The sequence below is a fragment of the Cottoperca gobio genome, chromosome 17 (assembly GCF_900634415.1).
Source record: "Cottoperca gobio chromosome 17, fCotGob3.1, whole genome shotgun sequence".
NCBI lineage: Eukaryota > Metazoa > Chordata > Actinopteri > Perciformes > Bovichtidae > Cottoperca > Cottoperca gobio.
Window position 1 is genome coordinate 10,817,510 of NC_041371.1, and position 23,543 is coordinate 10,841,052.

Below are 23,543 nucleotides of genomic sequence, written 5' to 3' on the forward strand. Positions count from 1 at the left end.
CAGAGAGTTGGACTGTCTTTAGTTACTTAAGTTTCAGTCTTTTACTCACTGTCAGCTGATGGCTGTGCAGTTACACTCTAAGCAAACCAAGACATCTCTATCAAATTCACAGACACCTTTAACACTGCCTTAAACCTACAGAATTCAATATGCTGAAGCTGTGTCGTTACATAAAGAGTTCACTAAACTATGCAAGCCAGACCCGCAAGCCACAGTGTCCTAAACAACCTTCAACAGCACATGAACTTCAGCCCGGATAAAAAGTAAACAGTGTGGAAAAATAAAGACCATTCTTTTTGAGAGTAGTTTTTCCTCTCTTCCTCTCTCTCTCCTGTCCTCCACATGGGAGAGATATTAGGCGTTTGTGTTTTAAGGAGCTGCGAAATACATAAACCATGAGCCACAGGAACGCGAGGCCCTGTGGATATGCAGATGGGCTTACTTTGCTGGTGTCAGGGATGCTTAGAGGGAGCAGGCACAGGAGCAGTTCTCATCTAAAGGATTTTCTTAGGAGTGCAGAGGGACAGGGTGGTGGCAGCGTAGAACACTCTGGAGACTCGGAAACAGAGAGTCGGAGGAGGGAGAGAGACAGAGATGAGGATAGAGAGAGAGTGGTGACAGTCCCCCGTGGCCCTGTAACCATATCCAGTCTTCAGTGCCTAGATAGGGGTGGGGGCCCATGCAGGGCCATGCTGATTGGGCAGCCCTGGAGAAGGGCTGGGGGAGCGACAGGAAGTGACCTCAGCCCAATGAGGCAGCTATAGGGGCGATCGAGCTGACTTCCTCCCCTGGCTCTCACTAAGAAACAGGCTGCCAGCTTAATTCAACCCATGTTACACTGCTGAATACAAACTCAGCCCTACACAGGCTGCATTACTGGAGCTAACGGAGCTCAATTTACTCATAACAGACTCGCACTCAAACTCTATTGCAGCGCTCATCCTCTTTTCTCTTTCCATCTTTCTATATCGGTCGATATACATCACATAGCACTCTTTCAGTTTAGGGTTTATATAAACATAGGAAGAATGTAGTTGAATTATGTAGTGACAAGAACTTAAACACAAACTATCACTGAATAAATCCTCCTAACAAGTATCGCGTGTGTAGCCAGATATGCTGTAGTTCATTGCTCCTGTGCTTCCTCAATTGTTGTCCAAAAACAATTAGAACACATCACTGAGCCACACCTGTGCACGAGGTGACATGTTCCTACATTACGATGAACACGGGCACTCAAAAATACACCACCCTGCTTGCACACCAAATGTGCATTAAGCGGCAAAAGATTTGCAATTTAGTCCAGTCTAAGTAATATTTGGTAAAAGAAACTACAATACCCAGCTGTTTTAGAGAATTTAGAGAATATATATTTGTGACATTTTTAAAGGTGCACTTCTTCAGTAGGAATGAATGAGTTTGGGGCCAAGAGTCACAGTCATGGTAGGGAAGTAGAGACGACACATTGTTGTTTTTAATCTGTTAATTTGTTGGCAATAGGAAAATTATAGAATAACACCAGCCTTATTCTTCAAATTTGAAGCATACTGTATAAATATATCTTTGCCATTTTCTCTTGGTGCACCTGCTCACAGACATAAACACACACATGTGCACACACAAGGTCAGTCAGGCAGGTGCAGAGTTATCTGCATAATGAAGCAGGCCAGGTCTCCAAAGGGACAGCGTTGTGCACTAGGGTCAAATGAGGGCTGCACATATGGCAGAAGAACAGATCTATAAACCCTGAAAGCCTGACCTTAGTGTACATCCTCACACAGATAAGCAAACTGAATGGTGATCAAAGAGGGCAGTGATCCTCTTGCACGGCTGCGTGGATGCCCTCGTGCCACCCTCCTCCTCCTCCCCCTCCTTTGCTGATGCCTGCTGCTACACTCAGACGCACATGTAGGCTACAGAATATCTCATCTGTCAAATGCATGATTGCAGAACACATCATCAACTCGGTCCCTTTCAAGGCTGCTTTGATCGGCCTTTAGCTTTTACTAGACAGTCATGGGGGAACATAGCCTGTCAGCTTGTGCTGATTTAAAACTTACTTGTGTCTATGCTGTAGACACCACCTTATGCAATGTGCAATGCCATATGTTTATGTTATTGAGAAAAGATTGTAAAAGGACATGTGGTGATATGTTACAGGAGAAAGCTCAATATGCATACACTGTTTCTTTTGGCAATGCAGGAGATGTTTCCATTCCCCTCTCTTCCTGGACATATTAGGGGTCATTGGGTTGCAGTTGTCACTAATAGTCAGAAATAGGTGTAGAGACTAAGATGCTACGTTTTTTTTTTATATATATATATATATATATATATATATATATATATATATATATAGCCCCGTATCGAGTGAGCAAAAAAAACCGGTAAACAAAAGTTGATGGTAAACAAACAAAAGATACAAAGCTACCAAGAATTATAAAGCAGTTGACCTACATATAAACCTAACCGTAATCAAAAGGTTAGTTTCAGGTCAGCTTTCAGTGGTCGTTAGACAAATTACTCTACAAAAGAAAGGACATTTGTTTTTGAACAAAATGTAAAAAGCAGGAAGATCTTTGCACATTGCAGGTTAATATTTTATTGCTTGACACAATTTTTCAGTAGGCATATTTTGCCAGATTTGCCTAAAGATTCTTCTATTAAGCCTCTACTTGAATCCTCCAGGGCTCGAGCCGGGCACAGCTGGTTAGGTGGATTGTGTATTTGTGCTTCTGGTACCCAGGGCCTACGCAGTGGGCACTGGGCTGTATAGAGACCTGGGGATAAACCCTAGATGAGTCCCAGGTGTATCTAGCCCACCCCCTTGCAGAAGCTGGCCTAATGTCAGAGTTGGCAAGAGTTTGATAGAGCATTAGTCCGGCCCCATGTATAGGCCTTTTATTGACGCACTGGAGATGGGCAGTTCTCTGTAAGCCCGAGTCAGCGGATTGCTGTGCTGCAAATGAGTGTGCAGGTTCACAGTCTGAACGACATTTATTTAAGCTATCAGTAGCCTCGTGTGAGGTACTGTAATGTTTAGATAGACGTGTAGGGAATTCTAAGCCAAGCAGATAAACTGGGAATCTGGCCTGCTCTTGAAATAACTGTCGTATCACTGTATTAAAAATGTTGACATGCGAGCATGTTGTAAAGGAGAGGTGTCTTGGCAGCCTTGATAGTCAGTGTATATACACCGGAGAAGTGATGATTTGGTGACATAAACTGATGGTTTTGGAAACTATTTTTTAATATTCTTTTGTCCTTGCAGTAATAGTAATATAACTCTGCACATCTGAAATGGGATTTAAGCATTCGTTCTCTATGATTTATTTTTGATTCACCTTTCAAAGCACACCTGGCTGTTTCCTTCATTTGGACTTTTTTCAAAAGCTGTTTTAAATTGATGCTAAAAATAAATGATTTGGCATGTAAGTTAATCAAAAAGATGACGCTCACCATGTTCAAAGTGCAAGGCCCCGTCTGAGCCATTAGAACCCCGGCTGCTCAGCTAAATTATGCCTGATGGGAGCAGATCACACTTTATATTACTTCCTGTCTCATGGAAATCACAGGCAGGGGTCTTTGTTCCACAAATTTGTTGAATTAAAATTTCATGTGAAAGAAGAAAAGAAAAAAAAAAAAAACCAGTGAGAGTGAGACCTCTGCTATTCATGCTCTGCTTATTTTCCTTCTTACGATTTTCTGTATGTTTTTGTTGTTTCTCTCTGCAGAAGAAGGATTGAACCATGAATGCAAGCTCTGTAGTCAATCATTCGACTCACCAGCGAAGCTTCAATGCCACCTGATTGAGCACAGCTTTGAGGGCATGGGAGGAACCTTCAAATGTCCGGTCTGCTTTACAGGTATGTAATGTGCATGTATGCATGACAGTGTGTGTGTGTGTGTGTGTGTGTATGTGTGTGTGTATCATGGACTCGCAGCCCAATGGACTGGTAGAAAGATTTGAAAGTTGAAGTTGTTCACATTTAAATTCTCAATATGCAAAGCTTTGCATGTCCGTGTTGTCTTTTTCTTTAGTGTGAAAAGGCAAATGGGTTCTAAATGAGTTGGGAAAGGTCAAGCAAGCAGGTCTGCTAAAGCTGAGAACAGTTTGCTGCATGTGGCTTTTTATTTAGTCAAATTGTCTCCAAATCAAGGCCAAAGAAGGTTCATGAGGTGAGAGGGGGAGGGAGGGGGGGGGGGCAGTGTGAGCTGAGGGGAGATGGGGGATGGAGGAGTGGGGAAAGAAAAGGAGATGTGCTAATTGTGGATGGCAGTGGTGCTGATAGCTGTAATGATCTCATCTGTCTCTGTGCGTGGAGGTGGAAGGACCGGACTCCTCCTGAGAGGATAGCGCCCTCCTTCAGTGTCAACAGGGTTAACTATCTCTATAATGAAATCTGCAAAGTCGTTAACTTCAGCTCTTCACTCTTTCTCCTCCTCAGCTCTTTACTCTTCCTCACACTTTTTGGGTCCTCAGCTCATTTCCCTCTTTTGCGCTTCCTGCACCCCCTCCTCCTCCTAATCCCACCCCAAAAAACTAATTTGTCTCACTTCCATTTGTTACACCAATTAACATCATTAGCTCACATGTTGCATTTTGTTCCAATATCTGTTTTCACTTTTCGTACCTCTTCATCCACCTCACTACTTGGCTCCATATTAATTTTCCTCATTTCTCTTTCTCTCCTCTCTCCTCCCACTTCTCTGCTCTACTTTTATCATAGCTGTTATGGCCTTATCTCTCTTTTAGCAGAAGCCTATTGATATATCCCCACCCCGAACCCCCCTCCACCCCTCACAGGGGTCTGAGCATTTAATATACAGAGCATGCCTCCTTCATCTGAGCCTTCATTTTCCACCGCCGGCTTTGACAGACAGGTCCCCCCCTCCCTCCGCGTCCATATCGATCACGGCGCATGAGAGAGAGGGATGCTGGGAGGGAGAGGGGAGGAGGGAGAGACAGAGTACACCCTCAGGACAGTGGTCGCAGAGCAGACAGACAGATGGGCGAAGGCCTATGGTGGCGGGGCAGGCAGGCTGTGGAGAGTATGCATGGACTGAAAGGCCTCCCTCTGTTGGGGATGTAGGGGACAGGCAGACTAAAGTCCGAGCACTCAAAGGAAAAGAAGGACTTTGGCTGACAGCTGTCCTTGAATATATTTAATATAAATTGAGCCTGACATAAAGTAGAGAAAATAAACTTTTTTTTTACACACTAACATTCATGTTGTTACATAAATGTATGTAGTTTTAATAGCCTTGTTTTTTCATTATGTGTTCAAGTTCACATATACAATCGTGCAGCAGCAGAATCAAGTTATTTTACTGCAGTAAAAGTAGCAATAAAGTAAGTTAAGTTACAGTAAGTTAAAACACTAACTTTTAGTTAACTTTTAAGTTTTATATACCACTATTTTGCAAAAGCAAATACATTTGAAAGGAAAATATAAATAATATTGAACGCTTTCAGATAAATGTTTACTGACGCAGTATTTAACTTGTTTTCTTACAATATCTGCAGGATTAACTTTGTATGCTTATGTTTAGGTCCTTACAGCACTTAGTTAAGGTTACGTAAAGATTCTGGTCTCGGATAAAGTAAAAAAGTAAACTGTGCTCAAGACAGGACGTGTGTATTTTATTCACGTTCATCCGTAACCATGATCTTAATTAACCTTAGTGGTTCTGTTCTGTAAACCTAACCACACATGGGACTCAGGAGGTGAACCCTTAAAAAGTAACAGACAAAACAAATTAGTAGTATATTAACTTAATATCTAGGAGACAGGGATGGAGTTGGAGTATATAGTACTAGTAAGTATTGGCAGCACAATATATATCAATATAAAATAAAAAATACTCTTTTCACAGAATGATTCCCCCATATATATATATATATATATATATATATATATATATATATATATATATATATATATATATATATATACTGGATTGTTGGGCATTGAGACATAAGCAGCACTTTTATGTTGTGGCTTAAAGCTGTGCTAATTTAAGTACTTTATATACAGTTGGGAATAATTGAATCTATAATAATGTATTATTGTCTATTTTGTATTTTTAGTCATAAATTTCAAAGTAGAAGTGCAATATTTACAATATTTCTCTCTGAAATGTAGCGGAGTAGAGGTATTAAGTAATGTAAAATACAAGTACTTTGAAATTGTTACTACTACTGTAATAGTTACTTGGGCTTTTTCAGCCAGTTTTATGTCAGTGGGATGAGATGCTGTTGATGAATCTCTGAAAACTTTATTTAGAGATTAAAAGGATCCCTATTACAAACATAATGAGTCTGAACATAAAAGCAACACTTTGATCAAACTAGGTGGTGCAAGTAATAGTGGCTGGGTCATTGAGTTTACTCGATTTACAAGGTTACTCTTTGTTCAAAAGATCATCCCTTCGCGATGCCCATATTTTAGTTTGATCTACCCCCCTGCGACCCAAAAAACTTGGTGGGAGGCAGGGAGTGATTGTCAGTCTTTGACATATCTGATTATCCTCAATCTGCACCGAAAGGAACGGAGAGGACAAACCACACCACAAAAGCAGACCGGAGGAAAAAATGTGGAAAAGTGAGTTGCAGACGGTAGATGAGGGGAGACAAAATAGAGGAGAAAAGGAGACAAAACTTGGAGGAAGCTGAGAAGGTTGCAACTGGCAAGTTTGGATGTGAGATGAAAGCAGGGAAGAGAAGGAGGAAAAGAGAACTGTGTAGGGGAGGGAGGGTAAATGGAGAGAGGTCCATAAGCCCCTGGATGATGAGAGGGAGGCTGACTCTCCCAGGACAGATTTGACAGGTTTCAGAAGTGGGGGAGCCTGCAGCTAGAAGTGTCTGCCTGCACCCTTAGGAACAGTAGTGAGGGCTGGTGTGGAAATTGTGATTGGGAATATGCGCTTAAGACAAACAAAACAGAAGAAAGTGTTCCTGATGAAAGTCGTAAGTGTGTGTGTGTGTGTGTGTGTGTGTGTGTGTGTGTGTGTGTGTGTGTGTGTGTACGATATTCTTTTACTTATGTCACAGCGTGGAGCACAAACTTGAGAAACTACAGGATCCAAATCAGCAAGAGTCTGACAAATACAGTAGTTTAATTGGCTTTTTGTTTAGTTGCTGCCCGCGTCCTGCTGGTGTGTGATGTTAGAATTATGACATCTTACATCCAAAAACAACGACGTAAGCTTAGCTTTGACTCATAATTAGTAGTTATCAGCTTATAGCTCCAAATCAACTTACACAGCCGACTTGTTTGTGTTGCCTCAGAACACTTGGATCAGCCTCTGCATTGTGAACTCTTGGATTAAGCAGAAACGAACACATGTAGGCTAGACGAATAAATAAATGAAAAGGAGAAAGGGGGGGGAAAAAGGATAAACTTTTTTTTCCTCCCTGCACAAACAGCTTAGTATTGGTGCAGTGCAGCCTGCAGAGAGCACCACCCTGCCAAAATAAAGATGAGCTGGGGCCTGTAGTAAAGGAGACGTCTGCCATGGGCGGCCCCTGAGATCTAATCAGAGGGCTTAATATCCCCCACAGCGAGGAGACCTTGGCCCCTCAGCCCCCTCAGCCCTTACACCCCTGACGCCCAACCCGGCTCAGCGCTCTGTTCAGCTCCGCTCTGCTCTGACTCCACAGCCAACAAACTCCACAAAGTTCTCTCTCTCTCTCTCTCTCTCTCTCTCTCTCTCTCTCTCTCTCTCTCTCTCTCTCTCTCTCTCTCTCTCCCTCTCCCTCTCCCTCTCCCTCTCCCTCTCTCTCATTCTCAGCAGGGAGAGACACAATACCCAGCCACTGATCCTGTTTGGATGTGGTTTTGGATTATTTTTTTCTCATTTCTCTATGTCCTCATTTTAACCCTCTTGGAAGAAATGCCTCTGTTCCTCCTCTAAATGGGCATCGCAATGACATATTTCATATGTGACTCACGCTGCCAAATACCAATACAATGTCCCCTCATTGCCCGTTTCAGCTTATCCCTTCATTACACGTTGCATAAAGACAAAGAAAGAGTCTTCATTCGAACTCTTACCTATCACCTTTAGCAATCATAAATATGACCAAGCCTGTGAAGATGTCAACATTGAACTATATGATTTATTTAAAAAGTTGTTGAGCTTCCATTTACATCTTTGTATTAAATGTCATAAGTCCATTTAGAATGTATTATTCTTAAAAGAGCCATCAGTGTGTTTTAGACACTGTCCGCTTGCATTCAAATGAATGCAGAGCAATAAATTGATAAATGCATCGCTGATTAAATGTGTCTCTTGCTGGAACTGGACCAGATGTGCATGTAAACAGCGAGCATCAGCTAACTTGACATCTCAGTTGTGTTTGGCCCTATTGTACAGTATTTGAAGGCCCCCCCAAGTCTCAAATCCATTTTTATTTTTGCTGTATTGACTTTTTCCTCTGCTAGCCAAAGACATAATGAAGGCTTCCTGCAGCTGCTGTGACCTGCTTCTGTGTACAGTATATGCAGACAAAACGCAGCTAAAGAAAAAAGCTATTGTTTATCAGCGTATTTTGTCTTTCAGAGCATGTCCCACAAAGAAAATTGTCATAGTTTTTGGGGCATAACAGAGGCACAAATGTGCATGATCGCACAGGCCTTAACCTTGAGTGGCAATGTTTTGTAGCAGATTTTAAAAGCAGCCATCTATCTGCAATTACGTTTGCCTTCATATTGTTATGGTCATTAGTTTCAGAAATGGACCATGGAGTTGTTGTTTGTTCATTAGAGAAGGTTTGTTCATTTCTGGTTAACATGCTGCCATGTTCCAGAGACAGCTGTCACCCAGGCATTAGCAGTCTGAAAGCATCTCCGCAGTGTGTCTGCTTTGAATCTAAACTTTTATTTCCCAGGTCAGGAGTGTGACATTCAATGAAGCCGAGTGCGTCTCAAGTGTACGCAGCTCAATAATTAATAACCGCTCTCCCAGGTGAGCTCAAATTGGGACACGTTAATGTTGCAGAGCCCCGCCACGGGGCTGCAGCGACCCCAAAGCCATCTCCGACAGACACCTCACCTTTTGTGGCTGTATATTTTTTCCTCCCTCTCCTTGTGGCCCCACGGTGCATGCATTAGAAGAAAAGTTATTTTGAGCTGTAAGAAATTCAAATGAAGCCCCCACATGCTAACTTTTCCAGAGCATACAGACCTTTGAGATTAGACAGCCATCCTTAAAGCACAAGGGTCTGGGATAACAAACGGCATGTTTGAAGTGCTCCTTGGAGATTGCACACACACACACGCACGCACGCACACACACACACACACACGCAAGACACATTCACTCAAGACGCACACAGTTGCCTCCCCCTTAGCTTTCCAGTGTGGACTATGGCTTAATTAAAGCACAAATGTATGGTATATGTTTTAAGTGCCAGCGAGTTGTGTGTTTATATGATGGTGAATGTAGTCTGAGTCTGCATGAATAAGTAGCGCAACACCATGAATATTTATATTGTCAATATAATTAGCAATGTAGACTAATGGAGGCCATGTTTTGCACTTGAAGCCATGCCAGTGTTTTGTGGTTGTTTATTTTCTGGCTTGTTGTCCCCACAGTTGTGCTAAATAAAGAGCATCATTATTCCCAAAACATTATGCGTTCGCTAGCTCTAGCGCCATGAATACGACCACTTCACTGTTAACATCTAAATTGTTCTCTGTTTTCTTTTTCCAATTATGTAGCTCATAACAATGTTTTTTATTGTTGATAGTGCGTTCATTTGTTTGTAATTAAGCCATTTTCCTTGCCATTTGACATGTCTGTTTTTAAAAAAAGTAGTCAGGCAGATGCAATTATGATTGTGCCTTTGTTCCCTTAATGCAGGCAACAAGGTTCTACTTGTTTACTCGTCTAATTTGTCAACATTAGGAAGAAAATAGTTTTTTGAAATGCAGTATATACAGGATTTTGAAAGTCTTGCACTCATGTTCATGAATTGCTTCTCCTCTGTGTCTCCTTCCCTTGTAGTATTCGTCCAGGCCAATAAGCTCCAGCAGCACATCTTCTCTGCACACGGCCAGGAGGATAAGATCTACGACTGCTCGCAGTGCCCACAGAAGTTCTTCTTCCAGACAGAGTTACAGGTGAGCCTTGGGCTGGTGGAGCAAAAGGGCCACCAGCAGAAGCTGCGACCGCTAATCACACACGACAGCTTAACAAACACTAAACACCACTCGCTGCACTCCGTCTATCCCCTCCATCCCGGCTGGGATGAGAGACTCAGAAGGAATTATTTCAGTCCGTTTCCAAAGCTCATTTGTGATGTGCAGATATGATATGATTTGCTTATTAGACCAGCAGAGCACTAAAATATCTGGAATTAGAGGATTAGTGGAATGTTCGTTTTTGAAGAGGTAATTACATACAGTGCAGAGGCAAAAACACAGTTGAGTCAATATGCCTGCATCTCCCCTCCTAATCACTGAGGATGCCTCATGGCTAAATATGAGCTTTGTCCTCTGGGAGACCGTATCTGCCCTTCAACAAAGTTAGTAGTTGGACTTATGAACTTGCAACGTTAGAGAGATAATCCATTTTCTAGCAATCTTTTTCTCTGGTCCTTGGAGAACCTGAAAAAATGAAACAGACCTTATTATATTATTTCACTGCGGTGGTGTTTTCAAGCAGCTCTGTTTTGTTTGGGGGATTCTCTACCATACACATGGTGCACTTCTCATATCCAGATCTTTTTCTATTACCTTTTAGAAACTGAATCATTAAAAATGTGAGTAATCTATAAACATCGTGTTCAATCCAATCACTGAAATTAATCTTAATTTGCCCTAAAGCTCAGAGAGAAACCAAAAGCTCCTGACCACATCCTCCAAGTCCACCTTTTCTTAAACTTGGATTAGCAGCACTATGTATTAGCGGGTAGCCAGAGGAAGTATCGAGGGCTTGGCAGCTCATTGATTGGCAACAATTTTCATATTGAGATTCAGCTGTAAACACAGAGGCGTGTGTCTGCCAGGAGGAAGGTGAACCTGATCATTATCTGCTGGTCATTTGAGCACCGCAACCATGAATAAAACAAGTCCTGATCCACCTACATGCAACTCCACCACTGAGAAGGTTATTTAACAAGCCTCGTGCTCCACCAAACTGCCAACACAGAGTCTTTTCATTCATGACAAGGCCTCCTGTTTATCACATGTTCATCTCTCATTGGTACGAATGTTCTCTATAAAGCAAGGGTTGTTGCAGGTGCCTGGAAACAATCTCAAATAACCTGGGGATGTTTTCCTACTTTTTTTGTTTGACATTTTTTGGAATGAAGTGATCTCCACCTCCCGGAGGTGTTGTTTCATGCATGATTATATTGTTTTACACTCTGTGTGAACAGACAAGGGTAGAACATGAAAGACCTATGGCTTGTTGTGAAACAGGGGGTTATGAAAAGAGAGCAGGAATGAGCTTGGGGGATAAAGACGATCATTACGCTCAACCCGTGCCATCCTCTAAAGGCAGTCCCATGTGAGTGCATGCTCACACTCTCTTAAACACATATGTAGCTCATATAAATCTGTGCATACGTACTCTTTCTTATCACATTCATACAGAAAAATACACGTCCAGAGTTTATTTATACTCTGACCAAATCAAAGCTTTCTTAAGTTTTGAAAAAATCTTTATCTTAAGATGCAACTCCTGAACTTTGTAACGGTAGATGTTATATTTTCCTTTTTGACTGTCTATAGTTAAAGCCTTCAACTAAGCGTGCAGCTTGGAGTCTTGTTTTTAGTTGCTGTTTGTTTGCGGTTGCCATTTCCCATGCATCACACTTCAAAATGTCTCTCTGACACGGGGCAGTCGTTTGTCAGTCTGTCTGAAGTGGAGCTGTCTTCCAGCAGCGAGAGAAGTAGAAGCTCTGTCTCTTTGCCAGGTCTTGAGTTTGGAGTTTCTCCCTGTTTCTCCCTGACACTCTGGCCCACTCACAGGCTGCCTGGGCTCCTCATCTCTCACAGTAGTCGGAGGGGTCAAAGGGCCAGTGCAAGCTGGGAGAAGGAGCGGCGAGAGGGAGAGCTGCCACGGCAGGTAAAGGGAAGCAGGAACGATATTTTATTAATTTGCTGCTGAGATCCTGAAACAGACCAAAGGCTGTGACAGGTATCCAGTACACCGCTCCACATCCTCCCCCACCGCCTCCCCCTGTGAACTCTACCCTGCGAGGGGCTAGCCAATTTTCGCCAGCCTGTCGAGATGGATGATGGGAGAGCATCCGTCTAATCAGCCCTCCTAGGACCCCCCGCCCAGCCGCCCCCCTCAGACTGGCCAGATTGACTGACTCCTGGGCCTGTGTGCCCCAGAATCCAGATTCCAAAGGAGAATAATCTCTCTTGCTCTCTATCTCTCGCCCTCTTTCCTCTTTCTTTCACAGACAAAAAAATAAGCACTGAGATGCATAGACCACCATTCTCCTCAAAACTCTCCAGAGGACTCTCCTCCACCATCACACACACTCACACAGCCTCCACCCTGCACATCCCTCTCCCTCACCCCATTAAAATATGGAGCAAAGTCTAGATATTTCATGAGGTGCTGATAGGGAGGGCAAGCGGGCTGGCTGTGCAGCTCTTTTTCTGACCCTCATCTACTGCCCACCCCTTGAGTAGCTAGGAGACATGGCTTCACTACATCCTCTCTCCCAAATAAGACCCACTGTCCTGTCATTTCAGAGGAGCTGCCCCCTCATGAGGAAAAAAAAAGTCCCTGGGTTCTAGCCAAGGCCACATTGCAATGTGAAACTTGATAATAAACTTCCTTCTCCCTTTGCGTTGGCTTCAGATAGCTTTGCACAATGCAAAAGAAACCGACCCACTGACAATGCTGCTAGGCTGGATTAATTAGCCAGATTCATTAACTGATGGATGCGCAGTATATTAGCCACGGCTTAAATCTGACATTTCTCTGAGTGCAGTTCGTTTGAGAAGAAACACGCAATTGCAGCTCCTCCAGTGATGCGGCGTACTGGAGGGCTGCAATCAGAGGCTTCTCTCCCAGTGATCCCAATTCCTCCAAAGACAAGACCATGAGATTGAAGTTACACAACAGTGAAGATGACATTTTCTGCACGAGATTCCCTTGGTCCTTTTAAGCTGGGCTGTCTCTTTCCCCCTCCATCTTCCAATTTCATTATCATTCCTTGGAAGTGACACGAGATTGTAAGTCATGTGTTAAGTTGTGCCGAGATCGACGGAGGAGAGGAAGGACCGGGGTACTGTATGACTTCTCCCTCTCCTCAGACGCCCGCAGGACACGTACCTTAATTGGAGTGTCTTTTAAAAGGATTCTTTCAAAGACAATCCAAAGCTCCCTGGCCTTAATGAGTGCTGAAAGTGACGAACACATCTGCATCATGTTCTACTTCCCCACACAAATGAGATTCTCCTCTCCCCGTGTGATAGCCATTATTGCCAAGCTGTGACCAATTCCACTGTTTTAATTAAGCATATTTATAGGCTTCACGGTCACCAGGTGTAAACAGCTATGCATGTCATAACGTCCGTCTAAGACAGAAAATAGGGAGGTGGGAGTAGGGGGGAGAGAAAGTATGAAATGGGTTAAATGTATCCAAAGTGTGTATCCAGTGTGCTGCATTTTTATGATATTATAATGCATGGAATAACTAAAGTAGACTTTATAAATGATGGCTCTTCAAAACAATTTTTTATGGCCTGTCATTTTCCCCTTCCCTTTTCATGGAATCTTAAGAACGACACTCGTCAGTATCAAGCGCAGAGACTTAATTCCCCAGAAGTTTTTCTTTCTTTTTTTTTTATTTTATGAATTTTAAAATATGCCCCCAAAAACGCCCCAACTGCCCCGCGTCCCAAAAGTGTCTCACAAAAGCAAAGCTTCATGTGTTTGTCCCTAAGCGGCTCTCAAACACCCCATTTTCTCTGAATATCTTGATCTGCCAAGTATGACAGCTCTTCACGCTTTTGAAAGTTGTATATATATTTTTCTTCCTTTTATATGACAACTTGTTTTCTTCTTCATCACCCCAGGTGCTCAAAATTCTGTCACTATTTCAAAAAGTTGCACTACAAAATAAAAGAACAATGAATTAGGAAAAAAAAAACATCTGCTTGTGAGGCGCCATCATTAATATTTAAGCTTATTTATAATTATGTACAACACTGTACACACACTGTAAATGGGGACATAAACAGCCTTAGAAGACTAGTGATGTATCACAATAGTTGTGTTCTAGTTTTGTAGGTGGATCAGAATTAGACAGCATGACAAACCTAATGATCCTGGGAGGATATTCTCTATTTCTCAGTGCATGTGTGTGTATACATCTGTGAGTGTGCGCTGTATGTATTTGTCTTTGTGTCTGTCTCTCCCAGGGTCTGATATGTGCATGCAAACACATTGTCTAGAGGGAGACATGACAAAAACTCCCAGAAGCCTTTGAGCTGTTCTTTTTTTCTTTTTCCTGTGTTGCACCACTGGGGAAAGTTAAATCCAAACAAAGAGGAGACGCTTTGTGTGCTGTGCTGGAATCCATCACTAGATCTCTCCCTCAAACATGTCTCTTTTACTTTTCTTAGTTGACTTTTTCAACAACTTTGATAAATGCCATTTTAAGCGCTTCTCAGGAAATTCACTACAGGTTTAATTTACTGCCTGTAGTGATTTGATTTTCAAGTGTCTATTATGCTGTTGATGTTAACAAAATGCAGCAGAGGCCAAAACAAACGGCATTAGAACAATTAGTCCCTCTCGAATTTCAAATTCACACATCGCACCACCAAAGTAATTCAGTTTTAGAAAAGGATGTAAATGACACCGGTCAATTAAAAGCAAATTTTCTGATTCGCTTCTCAATTTCGGTGGGAAAACATTCCCATAGAAGCATGGAAATGCAGGAGAAAATTTAGTCCTCAAAAATCTCCGCATTTGTGAAGTGGCATATCTAGCAGCACAGGAGAGGGAGGGAGGTGGGGGCAGACGCTCTGTAGCATCCCTAGTCAAAGTCTGTCCCTGACTGAAGTGGTTAAATGTGAGAGTAATTGTGTTTTGTTTCTGGGACTGACATGTGGAACCCCATGGACCCCATCTCCCTCCCAGTGACAGGCAGAGATCCTCCCCCCTCGCTCTGTCTAATTAGAGGATGTAGCCCAGGGCTCATGTCCCAGGAAGACCCATCCCCCTCCCAAGATGGCTCCCCTAAGAAAGCCCTTAATTGGGTTCTTTAGTCATAGTCTTCATTTTGGCTGGAAAGGCATCTGTGTGTTGCTATCACCTCAGAATACAGTTTGTATCGCTCTCTTGTGTTTTTTTTTTCTACCTCCTCTTTTTTTTCTCCTCTCTCTCACCGGCCCTTTCTCTATTGCTTTCCCTCTCCCCCTCTCCCCGTCTCCCACTCTCTCCTCACTTAATGAGGCCCCATAATAACACAGCAGTTGTGCAGTTGTTTTGCTACCTCAGTCAAACAGCGGGACCACTGCATAGTGTGTTTCTAGTACCATTCACTTGTCTACTTAGACAGGGTAATGAGTATCATTTGGAGCTACAAAGCACCAGCACACAAAAAGGGTGGTCCGTCATCTCCGGTTACACCTCAGAAGCATTTGCTTGGGGTAGTTAGACATCTAATCAAAGCATTTCAAGCATTATGGATTTATTATACATTTTTTACAAGCGTTCAGTGCGAATATCACCGGACGCAGAGCGACACACATGGAAGACATTGAAATCCATTGCTGTTGTCAACTCCACCCTAGTGCTGGTACTGTATGACCATGACTCCCCGGACACCTCACTTCAAGGAAGACAGTCTGTTACCATGGACACCAGGCCGGTCGTGGCACAACAGTGTTTGGGGTCAACCCTCCCCGCGGCCTGATAAGTGATGACTATGGAGAATGCCAACTGCGGTATTATTTATTTATTTGATTGTGTTCTTCATTGGCTAAACTAGCCAGCAGTAAGCCTGGCCTCAGGTCAAAGCAGGGAAGGATTACTCCCTCAGTGGACTGGTCAACAGTAGGGAATGCACAAAGGGAGAACTGAGTCAATACTGGGCTGAGTTCAACACACCATTAAAGATCAAGGCAGAATGCAGCGCTCTTGTCTTTCTCCACGGCAGTTTTAAGCGATAAACAATATATTTCTCACGGTGGCAGAACTTTTACAAAATTACCCAATAAATGGGGTCATTACTGCCCATTGTTTATCTTTCAATCATTACACACTCAAATATCCAAGTTTCATTACTTAAAGTCACCTTGCATTTTGGAGCCTCAAAGAAAGACCATAGGTTCTTTGTTTTAGTATCATTTGATGACGTTCTCTTATGCGTTAATTAAATTCCTGAGTGATGACTACGGGTATGCACAGGTCTCAGTGGTTTTGTGCACACTCCCCGTGCTCCAGATGCAACTATGCAGACGTACCTTATGTCAGCCATGCAGGGTAAGAGACAGAGAAACTCGGCACACACTGATAACACTTTTAATCATAGCTTAGAGGGGGATGTTTACAGTTTAGACTGTTCCTTCAAATATTTGATTATAGATCAACTAAATAAGACACTTTAGCTGCAGGGGTTAAAATAAATGTGCTTAACTATTCTAATTAGTTTATTTAATGAATAATCTTTACTGTAACTAAGACTTACTTGACTTGCATAGCATGTCTATGCTTTACTGTTGCACTAGCAAATAAATGCCTCGATTCTTTAAATAATCAATAACTAATGTAAATATTCACATTTACATATTACATTTTGTAATAAGTTTTATTTTTGTCAGAAATGTAACAATTACAGTACTCTTAGGAAATATCACCTCACTGTGTAATAATCTGTTCTGTAGTTGTTATTACTTTGCTTTTTATACCTTTTTATACCCTGTAGTCATAAAGAAAAGCGTTTGATTGTTTTTTACGACTTAACATTAGACTGACATGCTGACATACAAATAACTGTTAATAAAACATTGTCATTACAATTAGTTAACAGCCTTGTAAACATTATTGCATTTATTTATGCTTTTATTAAGTTTTAGTTCATACACTCATTTCTATAAAATATATATGATATATAATTGTTATTATTTAAAGAAACAGCACTTTGAATTTTAGGGCTACATACGTATATGTAATGCGACAAATTCAGTTCAATTCCGTGGTCAGCTCTACACTTGTGTTGGGCGCATACTGCTTTGTTTGTTACAGGAGCCTTGAAAAAGGCCATAGCTTAAAAAGTCGTTACTGCTCACTCAGCTCTCTAACAACTCGATAAAGCCTGGGTTTAATATTACATGCTGGATAACACCAGGTAAAAGAGCAGACACAATGTAGCCTACTTAACATGTGCTCTGCAGGTATTAACATAATGGTAATCAAACATTGTTAGCGTTGCGATTGAGCTTTACATCTTCCCCCTGTGATGTTAGACAATGTGAAGATCGTCTTTAATACAGCGAGATCAGATGAAAGAGAGAATGTGTCTGCTAGTCCGCTGGACTTTCTTCGCAGAGCTGATGTAAGAGATGCACCTCTGTTGCCTCACTGGAGACCGGGTGCTATCGATGGAGACCAGAGCAATGGGGAACGACATAAAGAATGATTAGTTAATAAATCAACTCCCCAGCCTACTGGCTCTTTCTCGCTTTCTGTTCATCCCCAATCGTTCCCCATTTCTTCTCACCCTCTCCCTCTCTGCAGCAGTGTTAAATTCCTCAGACATGTTGCACCTGTTTGCATGGGTACACAAAACCCCTGCCGGATGTTCCCCCTCCTCTCCCATTACCCCTGAGGGCGTTGCAGTAGGGTGATGTAATCAGATGAAAGTGGTGGTTTTAACGGTGGCATGAAGCCGGTGAGAGAATAGGAGAGGAGGAAGAGGCTCGCTCCGAGCCAATGCAGCCAGTCTTCATAAGGGAGAAGCGGATGCGCATTATTGATCAGAGCAAAATTTAATTTAGTGGAGAATTGACTGTGTGCTATGGTTTACCTGAACACTGCTGGTAGCTGGGCCCTGCAGCAGGCCTGTGTGGCCAGCAGGTGGTTGAAAGGATCGAGAAGGAGATTAAGGGTTGGATAGAAGGGAAGGAAATAGATGATAAGAGGAATGGCAGAGTTTCAGGGGGAATAGGATGGCATTGAAGGAGGGAGTTAGGATGAGAGCTAAAAGGCTTAATGGAGGGCATCTAATCCTAAATTGCAGAGATTCTGGTGTGACACCATTAGTGACATCCTCCTTACCAGGGCACTGGACATTTCGGTCATTCTCTTGCATCTTGCATGTGAATTATGTGTTTCACATCTAATTTGACATTTGTGGTTGGGTAAGTATTTAACTTATACAGCGCGGCTGCAGAGGTACTTGAATAACTTGACAAGGATAAAGATTGGAAAGTGAATTCCCACATTCCTTTCCTTCCATACTCACACATAGAACAGTTTATAGCTACTCTGTGGAGTTCAGTATCCACAGAGATAAAGGTATCAGTTTCATTTTCTTTCAACGTTTTTTTTACCCCCCCCCCCCCTCTTTTCCTCTATTTCCCTTTCGTCTGCATGGCTGCCACAGCCACTGAAGTCGTTTAACACCGTCCTTGAGAAAGCCCTCAGTGAGAAAACTCCTGGCATGTTTAAGGAAAAGGTAGAATGCAGTGTGTGTCAGACAGAGCTGGGACATGCAGAGGGGGGAGCCATTCCCCAGAGGGGTTATTTTCCCCTCTAATAGCTGTTACGAGCCCTACATTATATCCAAGGAGCTACGTTCCTTTGGGGTCCACAGACACATATACACACACACACACCTAGACGCACTGGCACACTCACACAAAGGCATGCACATTCAGTTGAGCACAATTTTTCTCTCTCTGTTTCTCTCTCTTACACATACACACACACACACACACACACATGGGCACACGCACTCAGTCCTAGCCGCTTTGCTCTCCTCGTGTCAATATCCTGCCATTTGAAGTCACGTACTGCAGGGGCTTCTGGGAGTCGCCGAGGAGCCAGGCTGACGGGTAATGGGCCGCATTCATTAATAAGGTTGCCGTGCTCCTGTCCCTCCTCAGCAACACCAAGGATGTCTTCACCGGGGGGTAGGGGGTTGGTGGAGTGTGAGGAGGGGGATGAAGTGAGGTGGGGCGAGAGAGAGAAAGAGAGAGAGAGAGAAAGAGAGAGCGTCCCGTGGGGAGTCTCCTCCCAGACTCACTTAAAGGAGCTTTATTTCAGCAAGAGAGGAGAGAGGGAAGCAGAGGAGCTGTCCGGGGCCGCCTCTTTAAAAAAAGGAGCGCAGGGCCCAGGCGAGCCACTCTAACCCTTACAGGGGTCACACTCCTGCTCCCCGTCAAACAGCTTATTACCCCACCTGTCGGGAAGTAATCGCCCTAGCTGAAAGGAAAGCTGTCGAGGTGTTTAAATGCTTTATATGGAAGCAGCTGAAAGGGTAAAGAGGGAAGGAATGAATGCAAGGGGGGGCTAATAGTCGTCTCCCAGCACTGCCTGAGGGATTCTGCACCAACAGAACTGAAGGTGACTGCTTTGGTAAACCTTCTCACTGAGGTTGCAGTAATCATACTAGTCTCCTCCTCACCATTTTATTTAAAAACTAGTTGAGCAGTAAAAATGGCATTTCACTTGTTTCTGTGCCTATGTGAAGAACAAAATGTATGTGTGTGTGCACTGAGGTGTGTGTGTTTGTGCATGCATGTGTGCTGATGACTCTGTGACAGGTGTGTCTAGTCCATGCCAGTTTAGAGAGTCCAAGTCCGTGTTTTAAACAGAGCGCAGCAAGTGGGGCATGTAGTTTGCATTAAAGGGATTAGCAGTCACTTCAAAAGATGACCTGGATTCAGCCCACCAGGGACACCAGTTACACACCCCCTGGTCCACACTCCCTTTAAAGAACCTGGCACAGCTGCCCCACTACAACCACTCTCAAAGGCCTGTGTGTGTGCCTGCATAAATTTGGGAGATACAGCAAAATAGAGTGATATTGTCAGCTTGTTATCCTGTCATACTGAATTGTGCACCGTTACATATTTACAGAAGTGTGGAGGATCAAATCGTCAACAGCCTAAAAAACAAGACTCAAAAATGATATTTCATCATGTGTGCCAGTGCCTTTTTTATGGATTTGTTTCCATGGACACATACTTTGATCAGGAAGCAGGATTTCTGAGTAATGGGATGTTATCTGTCAGTAGTGTTGTGCGTTTGTGTTCGACCACGACTTAACTGTCCTTATTCCTAACACCAACTGCTTTTGACGCTCACAGGTTTGACTCCTGTGCAAGTTAATTGGATCGGGATAATGAACGCCGAAATAAATGATGTTCAGATGTCATAATAATCAAAAGTGCTTGTCAATCATAATATTTCAAATACTTTTCAAGGTGTAGAGCATTAGCGTCATTGGTATGGAAGATGAATAATGTCCCTTTAATGAAAGGGAAGGAAAATGATAGATGATCATAATATTTCCCCTGTTTCTTTTTGTGTCCTTGCAGAACCACTCGTTGACTCAGCACAGCAGCTAACATGGCAAAGATCAGCGGCATGGCCAAGAACAAGGATCCCATGACGCAGAGAATAATGTCTGACCGCCAATTACCGTCGCAGTTTCCCACTGACTGTCTTGCACTGAACTTTTGATTCAGTTTCACCACAAGGAACCATGCCACAGCAAGAAAAAAGAAAAGCAAAGCAAAGAAAATAAAAGAAAGAGGGGGAAAGAACATAAAAGAACCCTCTCTGTTCTTTACTAACCATTATTTCAAAAATAAAGAAAAAGCCAACTTGTTTGTACATAGAATTCTTCATGTGTTGCTTAACTACAGCTATATTGCAATCTTATACAGTATTTGCCAATGTACAGTTCAAAATGTTTGTCCAAAAAAAGAGAAGGGTAAAAAAAAAAAATATCAATGACCTTGTCAATCAGACCAGATGGGACTCAACCAGTTGTGTAAAGGAGAAACAGGGTGCCACTGAGAGCGTAGCAAGCTGTAGGAACCGGCAAGTATTGTCAGGAGGACTCTTTTCATCAGCGGCCCTCCTACTGCGCAGTATGTCAATCTGTATCCAAACATGGTCAATCATTATGGGGTAGAAAAGCTTGATTCACCAGCATAGGCTGAGATATTGTCTGTGTGTCCGTCGTTACATGGCTGCCAGAGGACCAGCTGAGAACGGCGGTGCGACTAATCTGCACTGCCTGCGCTGGAGTTCAGACGAAAGGGGGGGGAAAAAAACAAAAACAAGAAAGAGAAAAAACAACACAGAGAACAGAAAAACAGGACAGGATGCTGATATATGCAAACGCAGTGACACAGATTTTGAAAAGGCTAGTTCCTCTGGTTGGCTCGCGAACAGAGGCGTAAAGCTCCCATGTGGCTCTCAGAGCATGGGGAAAATCTCCAGCCCACTGACTCAACCTGTACATTTCTGTTGTCAATGTTTACTGCTCGTTGAAGCCTGGAGATTACTGGAAAAATTATTTCTTTATGTTTTGTTATCTATACATATTTTTTCGCAGTGAGGGAGTAAATCCATTTGGATTTGGGGTCATGAAGACTGAACATAATTTCAGTCTGTTCTGGGGACATACAGTAGTTAAAAAACTTTGTCCCCGGCTCTCCTGGAGAGTGCCCATGTACTCCTCTTGTTTCTTTGCAGTGTCCCATTGCGCTCTGCTCAAGCTGGAAGCCACTGTGGCATCATACAAAACTTTAAACCATTATGTTATGTAAATGTTTTGCATTCATTGAACCTGAGATGCACTTTTGTATAAAACTTTAATGTTTTGACATTTTGATTGAGAATTGTTCGTATACAGTTTACAGGAAATCACCATCTCCTGCAGCAAAAGGACAGTTATCTCCAATGTTATTAAAATGTATTGTACAAATATGGAGTTCTGTATTTGGCAGACCTCGTTTTTTGTGTTGCACATGTGATGGAAATATTAAAAACTGTATGAGGAACTGGCTTCACTGTCCCTTCATTATCTATCTAACATACTTGTGTGTTAATGTGTGTGGCCAAAGACCTAAGACATATGACAGCCTAAACACAATCCTCATCAAAAGCTTACATTGCTTTTTTTCATTGTATCAAATTGGATCCTATTTTTCTTCGCTCCCTCGTGGCTCTCGCTAACAAACATCTGAGCATCTTAAGGGAGGTCTGTGTTATTAATGACTCCATTACCCATCACCCTGTGCGGTCCCATTCTACACACCCTTGCGCTAGGTCTATTTAGGGAGCCTCCAGCACTCCGGGAGACCGAGAAAAAGATTCTTCTGCCTTTGCGGGATGGGATGAAACCCATGCAACAACATCTGTCTGTCTCAGCAAATGATTCATCAATGGTGACACGCGAGCAGCATAACATTTGTTGAAGCTTTCAGTTTTGTTTTGAAAAGGCTCATCGCTGCAGCTCATTGTAACTAGGTTATACTGTGAGTAGTTAAACTACCTTTCAATTTATATCAAATTCAGCAATATACCATATTTGGATGAATATTCAAAAATGAATACAAACACTAAGAGAAGCATATTCCAATACTGTTTTAATTTATAATGTGAAGAACATAAATAAATAAAAACATAAACGTGACCTCATTGGATGTTAATATAGTTTCTGAAGCGTGTCTTATTTAGTTTTCTCATTTCAAACATAACATCAAATGTGCATGTTGTCTGTCATCTATTAGCTTCTATTACATTAATCATGAGGATCAGGTGAGGAATGGACAGTGCCTCTTAGAGTGACAGACTTCCACAGTGGAGACACAACCCCCTCGTCCAGAGCAGAGATGGTACGGCCCAACATTAACTGTCATAGTGAATGCAAGCTGGGCATCCATTAAACAACTTTGCTAGCATCTCCCCGTGCCAGGCACTTTTAATAAGCTTCAAGGGCATTTGAACGGGTCCAGAACTTTGCTTTGCCAAAGATGGACTGGCCCACATCATCCATTACATTAAATTGGGTGGCGGCCTCCAGCTCATATTTATGATTTAATTAAATTCACTTGTGAGGCGTATCAGAACCACTGCGGCCTCCCTTTTAACGCCAGCCTAAGCAGCAAAACACACACACACACACACACACACACAGCTACACACATGAGTGTATACACAAGCGATGTGTTTCTGACACTCGCCCAAGTGTGAGACTTTGTGGGCGCTTTGGCAGGGGCGTTCTCAGGGGTTCATTTAAAGCAATATAATTACGCAGCCCCCAAGTATTCTTCCATCAGAAAGCAGCAGAATGGATGGCTTGCTCAGAGATAACTTAGCTTGGCTGATCCTCTGCGGTGTCGTCGCCTGAACATAACCTCAATGCAAGTGGTACTCAATGCTGCTAAGAGCCTGGCCAGTCCTTGGTGAAACTAGGCAGTCGGGCCAGATGTTAGGGAGTAACTGAAATGCCATTGTTCTTGTCCAGGATGTGTGTGAAATGGCATTTTTTTTTTTCATTTGACAGCATAATACCCATAGTCTCCCAGAGGAAAAGT

General features: G+C 42.7%; 1 protein-coding gene across 5 annotated transcripts in view; it reads left to right on the forward strand.

Moving 5' to 3' along the window:
* The window catches only part of znf521 (zinc finger protein 521), an 87,615-nt gene extending 65,611 nt beyond the window's left edge, over window positions 1-22,004 (forward strand). For all 5 annotated transcript variants that reach the window (XM_029452717.1, XM_029452713.1, XM_029452716.1 and 2 more), the window contains 3 exons: window positions 3,735-3,866; window positions 10,012-10,127; window positions 20,529-22,004. In XM_029452717.1, coding sequence (XP_029308577.1) covers window positions 3,735-3,866; window positions 10,012-10,127; window positions 20,529-20,558 — 278 coding nt within the window. In that variant the 3' untranslated portion in view covers window positions 20,559-22,004. The remainder of the gene's footprint in view (window positions 1-3,734; window positions 3,867-10,011; window positions 10,128-20,528) is intronic.
* The last annotated feature ends 1,539 nt before the right edge of the window (window positions 22,005-23,543 follow it).